Source organism: Oncorhynchus tshawytscha, linkage group LG02 (genome assembly GCF_018296145.1).
Source record: "Oncorhynchus tshawytscha isolate Ot180627B linkage group LG02, Otsh_v2.0, whole genome shotgun sequence".
Lineage (NCBI taxonomy): Eukaryota > Metazoa > Chordata > Actinopteri > Salmoniformes > Salmonidae > Oncorhynchus > Oncorhynchus tshawytscha.
Genome location: NC_056430.1, coordinates 55,476,578 through 55,485,751, shown reverse-complemented (window position 1 = coordinate 55,485,751; position 9,174 = coordinate 55,476,578). Strand labels below are relative to the sequence as shown.

Here is a 9,174-nt window from a genome sequence, read left to right as displayed (position 1 = left end):
GCGGGTGGTTGGGTGTATTCATGTAAGAAAGGTAAAGTGTCTGTCCATCTAAGCACACTGAACTTTGTATATAATGTGAAAGTGTGACAGGCAAATTATTGCTTGTGTTATCAGTCACACCTCAGCTTGAGATAAAAATTGGGATTATCTTTTGACAAGGCTTTTCAATCTGGTACTGTGAGACCTTCACAACTGTCAATCATTCACCCACGTACCTTGACCCAAATACCATAAACTCCTACATAAGTACCGTACACTGATTGTTCAATAGCCGTCTTCTTGGAAGCAAACCACATACATACACCTTGATGTAAGGTATCACAGTCTGTATAATAACACGAAAACTGATTTGTCCATTCTTTATTACATTATAAAAACAAAGTCAGCTGATGAACAGAACTATTTACTTGCAAATAAACCAAGAAAAAAAATACAAATAATTTATGTTACATAATAAACAAAAAATATACAAAGAAATCTATATCGTTGCTTCTGAGAAACCAAACAAATTGTCAGGTCTGAGACCTGGTCGAGGTAGGTACAGTAAATCATATGCTTTTAACAAAACTTATAAAACATTGTACAGTTACGAGTCGACATCAGAATGAGTTTCAAGGCATGAGAACCCAACAGGTCAGGGCTTTAAAGTTTGAGAGTAAAAGAAGTCTAATTGGGTAAATGTGTTTAGACATTACATTTTTTTGCCAATTAATGGCAATAATTGGAATACATTACATTCAACCCCTTATTAGAACTCAAACTTTGGATCCAGCCCAAAATAAAAAACCACAGCAAGAGAACAACCAAGTTCATAACATATGGGGGAATGTGGAAGAAACCTTATTCAAGTTCCATGTTTCAGTAACAAATGGCTGCTCACTTTGATGTAGACTGTTACATGTAGTCTACTTTATGAACAATGACTTTGGCAAATCGCTAGGACAATAAAAGACAAAAATTATTTTACTGGGCTGAACGTGGCCCTATTGCTCCAAACCAAACTTTTTTAACCACATTTAACTGTTTCAGTAACATTCACTTCTTCTTGAACAGTCACTGCAGGAGATGGATGCCACCATGCAGAGTGTGCACAGCGTTAAATCTGAAGTCCAGACAGGTCTTCTCAACCGGTTTATTTAAATGTCTCTAAATGTTTGTTACACCTCATCTCCTTGGTCCCACCATTACCTCCTGAGCTGCTCCAGTTTAGCTTTGAGCTGCTCCTGCCCGTCTCTGAGCTTGTCTCGCTTGGCGTTCAGTCTCTGGCCCTCAAGCTCCAGGCCGCGGATGCTGTCACGTGCCCTCTTCAGGATGACCACCTTGGAGGCCTTGTCGTTATTGGACAGCTCGGGTACGTTGTCCCTGAGCCGCAGGAAGCAGTTCTTCAGCTCGTTGCGCCGCTGCCTCTCCATCACATTGTGGGTATGCCTCCTCTCCTCCTCGTCCTCCATGTCCGGTGACTGCCTAGAGGAGCTGGACTGGTGGTGACTGCTGAGGTAGTGGCGGGACGAGGATGAGCGGCCCGACGACCCGTGTTGGTGGTGTCTGTGTGAGTCGGCGACCCGGGAGCGCTTGTGGTGGGAGTTTGAGGCGGTCGAGAGCTCTAGGCGGAGGGGCGATGTGGGGCAGGGGGCAGCGTAATTGTGCTGCAGCTGGATCTCCAGGTGTTGGCGCTTGATGGCACGCCGTTGCCGCCGGCTCTCCTCTGCCAACTGGGAGGGGCTGGCAGTCCTCTTCACGGTCACTACGTCTATCTCCTCCTCTGTGGAGAAGAGAATCCACAAGAGATTGAGTTAGCAGTCATTTCCACTAACATTTGAACAACTGCAATTCAGATGCCTTGGCTTTAGACTACCACATTTTTAACGGAGACTTCTAGACAATGTTGCCAACTTTCCTTCTACGTTGTTTATCATTTTGTATTGCAAGCTTGCAGAACAGATAGCCTAACTTGTTAATTTCAGCAGAAGCTCTTGAGAAATAGTATTGAACGGTGCAAGAAAAACATGGTCCTAATTTAAAATTCCCTTTAAAAAGCATGCATGAGGAGGCCCACTATTGTACAACTGGTGTCACTACCTATGTCAAACTGCCTAAAGTCACTTTCTAACACTCCCTCTTAACATTAAAGCAAATAACTCGCATGCTATCGTAACCTTTTAATTGACAAGCACAGCTTAGGCAAGAATGAGGACCAACTCACCAGTATCGCTAGCACTGCTCCAATAAGTTGAGAATTCGCCTCCCGCCGAGCCGTAGTCGGAGGTCGACTCGCTGCCTTGCTCCTGACGGTCATGCCTGTCCAATAGTAAATCCTCATTCTCCAAAGCTTGGCACGCGAGTGCCGCGGTGTGGCAGTCCAGTGTGGAGCCAGCAATTTCCTCAAAGATTCTTGTGTCTATGTCCGAGAGCAGCGGGCTGCTGGAGAGCACAGACGATAGCTTCTCCTCCATAGACTTATCACCGAGGCAATGCCACAAACAGTCGTCGGACTCCTCTGGCTGTTGGTCCTTTGTCACGGTTGCATTGCCATCGTACAAAATGTCAAAATTCCAATTTAGTTGTGGGTCTTGATCCTCCAGGAGTATATCAGAGACGTAGCTCAACTGGTCCTCCTTGGAGAGTGGTTTGGCATTGAGTCCAGCCTTCATCGGAGGGGACTGGGGTGGCGTGGGGAGCGACTGTAGGTCCTTCATCAAGCTCTGGCAGAATTCATCATCAAATAAGAGAGGCTCCGAGTAGAACCAATCTTGCGACTGAGAGAAACTCTGCAGCATTTTGTCTGACTCTGGGAAGAGGGAAGATAAAAATGTGTTAAAAAGAACAGTAGAATGCAGTTCAGAATGCACCACCACAAAGTGGGCAAAATACTAAGTGTGAAGAGAGTTCTCAAAACTTTTTAGTGATGCTCTTAGTACTCCAACTGCAAGCACAACGTTTTATTTATGTTTACATCCTTGCCCGCCCCAATGAGGGTGGTCATCAAGCAGATGTTATCCTCATGACATAATTTAAACAGCTGGGGAGCTCAGTCTCCAAATTAACATTTTCCTCAGGGAAAGTTCAACATCTCTCCCATTCAGATTCACATTTTCAAGTTTTGTATTAGTCGTATGTACGGGATATACACATCAAACGAAATGCTACATTTCGTTTCCTTCTCGACAATTCAACAATCTTTAAAAAAAATTTAAGATAAGAATATGAACAAATTAAATTGCTCAACAGAATAAAATAAATATTTTAGCATAAGTAGGCTGGCTATAATACAGGAACGCACAATTTACGGAAAGGGGGGGATTGGGGGACAAATGTTTAAATTTGGCAGTATTTAACAATAACATTTCAGAAATATCACAGGTACATGTAGATCAATCAACTACAATGTATCTACCACAGTTAACTGAATAGCTGACTTTAAGTTGAACATTTAAATACCGCAGATGGGTGCTGAAAAACTACGGCGATCCAGCCCGCCCACACTTGTCGCCTCTGAACTCAATCGTAAATCGTGGCTAAAATACCAGTAGACGTTTTAAAGGGCTAAAGTGGTGCAGTTACTATAAACAAGCAGTAGGCTAGCAGAACAGATAATAACTATGGCAAAACTAGGCTAACGTCACATATGGGCGTTCAACCTGGACATTTCATTTGATTAGTTAATCTGAATTTACAAAAAAATACAAAGTAGCCTAGCATGCATTGACAGATGCACATGAAAAATGTTTGCCAAAATAAAGAATTGAGGCTAAAAATCACTCATGCATAATAAATTACCCTTTCGTGCATTCTGTAATATCTTTTGAAATAGAGTGTTTTAAATGTCTGATAGCGAGCAAATTAGACAAACTACGAAAGAAATCCAGCTAAATTACCGGCATGTGAAAAAAAACACGTGAAAAAACCCATGTGATTTAAACTCTGACGCTGTAAATATAAACTCTTACCTTTATTCTTTCAGGGGGTGAGAAAATGAAGAAGACGCCTTTTCTTCGTGAGTTGTTAAATTCCAACGAAATTTAAACGGAGATAAACTAATGTAATTATTCTGCTGTATCTGAAAGTACTGAAGCTCCACTGCGTTTTAATCAAGCTATCATACCTCACGCACTATACCAGATCGATCTGTGGGTGGGTGTGGCGGCGAGACAGATTTTACTATATACTACCACAGCACAGCAGTATCCTTCCACAGCCCAAAATCGCGCCAAAACGTGTCAATCAATATGGGACATTAGATTTTAAATATTCTACTGCCTTTATAATGTTAATTTGGTATAAATACGTATGCATCTGCTCGGAATATACGGGGACAAAACACACACCGCAAAACGTGTTTAAGGAAAGGTCTATACCGTCTGGAGACGCGGATGGATCTACTCTCAATGCGCATTAAGGAATTCCAAGAAAATGGAGGCGGGCTGGGTACAAACATACACGTGTGTTCTCACAAATGCCGGGTGTCTCGTCTGGTTCTTAGCAGCAACAATAATATTAAGAATAATAAGGCATCTTCCGTTCTATGATATGGGCATATGGGAATGAGTTTATGGGCAGGTTGGACATTTCAAAGCAATTCACCAGCCAGCCCAGGAACGCACCATAAATGATTTGCATGCATTTTACACCCAACAAAACGAAACGCCCAAACTATAATGCCGAATCTATTAATTCAAATACTAAATACTAGTAATGATTTACACGGTTTAACCTTGCGAAAATGGAAGTAGAGGGTACCCTACTATGGTATTCACATTAGTTACGTGAGGAAAAGCAAAACTCGGTGGGGAATCACAGATTAGATGATCCATTACATTGACCAGATACTGTAGTGGCCGCCTGAACAATGTAAAGAAACGTCTTCAAAAATGGAATGCAGTCGGGAGAAGAAAAGATCAGGTGGGACCGTTCTAGCCAATAAGAGGGCAGATACGCGTGCACAACGGTTTCCACTAGTTACCACAACCACAAAATGAAGATAACACTAAATTGGTGAAAAAAATCGTGAAAACCCAAATGTGCTTTTTAATTCTACTTCAAGGTTAGGGTTTGGCATAATGTTAGCAGTGTGGTTACGGTTAGATTTTCAATCACATTTTAAGAAGAATCATTGTAGATGGGTGGGTTTTATTACTTTGTGGCTGTGGTAACTAGGTAAGACCAAGCACAACTCCTATATAAAGTGTTTTTTTTCCTTAAAGTTGCCGGGATGTCACGTCTCCTACTTATATCAGTACACTCGTAACAATCTAATCATTGCGCAACTTCTATTCGATCAAATAAGCCACACGTAGAAAATAAACCATGACATGTTTGTTTTTTTAACCAAATTCTACACTCTCTCATTGACCTCCATACAAAAATTCGCTCAGTGAGCGGAAAAGAAAGTCCCCTGCTGGAGAAGACAGATTGTGGGCCCAGTTACCTCTCTCGCTTCGCCATTTACTCTTTGGGGAATGTACTGCCTAGTAGAACAAGAAATATGTACAGCCCGAGTTGCATCTGTTACAATTGGTCCAGACTACAAAGTGGACTTTTGCAGATACAATCTATTGTTAAGGACAGAAGTTAGGAATTGAATCACTTTGCAATATACTCAACAATCAACTTCTTTTTGATTTTACATGGGTTTTTAAGTTCGATTTTCAATACAAATCTACCCTAATTTTTAAAAGCAAAATAAAATAATGCATTACATTTCTGAAAAACTATAGGAATTATGTCAATGAGCCACTTTCATACATCTTCATTGACATTCAGTCATGTGTAATCAGTGTGCCAATCAGTAGGCTACCTCAAATAGCATGAACAATATTGTCTATATAAGCTAAGATCAGTCTTTGTTAGGAGGACTGACTGGCTGCTGGCTCTTGCTCAACCAGGCTAATATGGGTGAACTGAAAGAGTCGGTTAATGTGCCACCTAGAAGTTGCTGTCAGACTGGCCCACTGAACCAGTGTAGCCTGTAGTAGAAACTGAATGAACTCTGCTGTCAGACTGGCCCACTGAACCAGTGTAGCCTGTAGTAGAAACTGAATGAACTCTGCTGTCAGACTGGCCCACTGAACCAGTGTAGCCTGTAGTAGAAACTGAATGAACTCTGCTCACGCCTCCGCTCGTATAATTTAAGCGCCATAGAACTGTTGCTTTCTCCCTGGCTACCTACAAACCACACGATGCATGGGCCTATTTCATATTTCAATTACATAAAACATGTTTTTTTTAAATCCCATTTCTTGTTGAAATGTAGAGTTTTATTCTGGTACTGTAGGCTACTTTATACCAAACACTGTATTATATCAATGGACCATGGCTTAGATCTGAATAAATTCAATAACTTTTATCCATCTACTTTCAATGCGTATGCCATTCCCAATACAACACGCTGAGGATCTTTCCACAAACGCTTGCCAAATATATTAAGAGTAAAACTTTACTTCCGGACTCCAACTACCAATGAACGTGACAGGGTTGGATAATGGTTTGGTTACATCACTGGAACAAGCACATGAAAGCCAATAGACTGTCCTCTTTCCGTTTGCCAAAAGTTTATAGACAGAAAATTGCTCTATGGAAATAACTTTTGAGTTATCATTATGTTATGAGAGAACAGAGACTACTTGTTCAAGCTGTTCAGAATCCTTGTTCAAGTTGTTCAGAATCCTTAGAATAAGTTGTGAGAACATCTCTAGCTGAGGGCCAATTATCTAAATATTCTAGGAGGCTTGTCTTAGCTTGAGGTCTGTAACATCCTAACATTTTCTTGTCAGTGACTTAATAGTAGAAAAAAGTTTAGTTCTGTGTAATGGAGAAACTTTTTTTTGAGGTGGGGTGGGTGAATTTCGGTGTACATTTCCACTTGGGCCTGTTTTTATGTGGTGGGCGCTATTGTGTGGTTGTCATGCTTTGTGGTATACATCAGAGAACCCAGTCTCTTTTGGGAATATATTAAAGTCCACCCGATTGCATTGCTGGCAGGCAGCTAACCCAGCAATAGCTCCCATATGCCTACACTCTTAGAAAACAAGGTACTATCTATAACCCTAAAGGGTTCTTCGGCTGTCCCCCTAGGAGAACACTTTGATGAACCCCTTTTGGTTCCACATAGAACCCTCTCTACAGAGGGTTCTAGATTTAACCTAAATGTGTTCTACCTGCAACCAAAAAGGGGTTATTCCAAAGGGTTCTCCTATCCGGACAGCTGAAAAACCCTTTAAGGTTATACATAGTTCCTTTTTTCTAAGAGTATATAAAAGGATATGGAGACACAATAGAACAGTTAGGGTCTTAGCGCAGAATCATGTGAATTAAACAAAGACTGTCATTGTTCCAATATGATATCAACGGTTCAACGGAAATCATTTGTCACAAAATGTACACAGACATTTGTTAACTGTACATCCCATATTGGAACTGGACAATGTCGGAGAGTGAAATGCTGATTGTGCATATAGCTGTGTAGCAAGGGTGAGGTAGGTAGGAGTTTACATGACTTAGCAGACAAAGGCTACTGATCTTTATTTGCACACATGAATAGAGAAAGTTATAATGGATGACAGCTGGGATAATGCAGAGGACATAATCACAGATAGGGTATTGTAGAGCCATTTACCGTACTGGGGCTCCCAGACACCGTACTGCACCGTACTGGTGCTCCACTTGCTGCTGCGGTCAATGTGGCCATTTCTTTGCAGTGAAACCTCAAATATACCCCAGACAACACAGAAGAACATGGAGGTGTTTCCCAATTCACTTTGCCCTTCGTGTCTGTGAACAAAATCTTTATGTTGAATACATATCAAAAAGTAAGGACAGTGATGTGCATTGTGATGACCTGATGAAGATGTAAGGGTTGAATATATTATCACAATAAAACACATTCGAGATATTTCGTACAATATATTCCTTATTTGCTGATGAATACTTGGATATCCACCCTGCACAAAGCCATTGGATGTGCCATGTGCATATGTTCTATCCCTTTGCATTGTGAGGACAATGAAAGCATGAGTAGGACAATGTGACACAATGTCACCATAGAGGCAAGGGAACATGCCACACGTCAGTGTTCTCCAGATGCCGACCGTTTCTGAGAAAAGGGTGACCCCTCTGCCTCTTCTGCCAAGTCAGTTTTTGTAAGACACGGAGAACGGTTCCTCACCCTCAGCCTTGCGGCCTTTTTTGGTGAGGGAAGGGTCCCTCGCAACCTTGTGACATCTCCTCTGTGTCCCCCGATAGTGCAGTGAGGAGAGAGGAGGAGGGCGGTGACCAGGAAGGGGTTTGAGATGAAAACCACCAGTTAACGTTTCTGTTCTTTTAAAGAAATCTGCCATTTCAACATTGCCGGCCTCAATGAGTCTGCTATGGGCAGGGGTTCGGGGGAAATGGGTTGTGTTGCTTGTGGCTTTGTGATAGGGGGCTGTGTGGGGGACACAGATACCACTACAGAGTGATCCAGGGTCTTCCTCTACAGATTACCACACTGGATTTCCTTATCTCGTTGGTGGCAGCATGCAACTGATTCTTCTTGGGAAATTAAGCACAAATTAATAGGCCCATACGTGTCCTTTGGAATTTGCTTTCTCCAGAGGAGACAGGGAATGTCAGACGCAACATCAAATTGTCTATTGTTGGACAAAGTTTAATGAGGTGAAAAAAACACTCGTGCCATTTTAGTTTTTTTTTTAAATTAATGAGATATATCAATTGATTCCTTGAGAATGTCACTTATGAAAATTATCATTGTGACCCCATGGACGGTCAGTTCCTCCATTGTGCCATCTATGAATTTGAGTGTGCATTTCTCCAGCTGCAGCCCTTAGCTTTGTAGCAAACCAAGTGGCTGCCGTTTATTTATTTATTTTTCATTAAGGAGTGCGCCTTTAATGTCAATACGAGCTTGGACAATTCTTGTGTTGGCTGAAAGAGTGTGTAAGATTCTGGCCCAAATAAACTCTCTTGTTCAACTTCATGTCTATGGTGGTCATGTTACTAAGATATGGGAAGTGCACAGAACAGGGAAAAAAAAGAACAATGACAAGGTAAGAGAAATGAAGAGGAAGGAAGCGTCTAAACTGTTACAACTGAAGGCCACATTGACATTTTCGCTTCCTCGTTTTCTTAACATAGGCTCGATCTTAAAAGAACAGGACCTTTAAATGTGTCAAAAGACTC

The 9,174-nt window shown here is 41.6% G+C and overlaps 1 protein-coding gene across 1 annotated transcript; it reads right to left on the bottom strand.

The window, feature by feature from the left end:
* Window positions 1–345: 345 nt before the first annotated feature.
* On the bottom strand, window positions 346–4,156 carry mych (myelocytomatosis oncogene homolog). The gene is made up of 3 exons (XM_024444844.2): window positions 3,948–4,156; window positions 2,204–2,788; window positions 346–1,762 (listed from the first exon to the last, which is right to left on the bottom strand). Exons 2-3 carry the CDS (start codon window positions 2,775–2,777, stop codon window positions 1,185–1,187), a joined length of 1,152 nt encoding a protein of 383 aa, XP_024300612.2. The 5' UTR covers window positions 2,778–2,788; window positions 3,948–4,156; the 3' UTR covers window positions 346–1,184.
* Between the last annotated feature and the right edge of the window lie 5,018 nt (window positions 4,157–9,174).

Excerpts from the sequence above, each read along its gene's own strand:
- mych (XM_024444844.2), bottom strand. The coding sequence starts at position 2,777 with ATGCTGCAGAGTTTCTCTCAGTCGCAAGATTGGTTCTACTCGGAGCCT. Across the intron at positions 1,763-2,203 it reads GAGCAGTGCTAGCGATACTG|AGGAGGAGATAGACGTAGTG; the intron begins GTGAGTTGGTCC and ends TCTTCTCCACAG.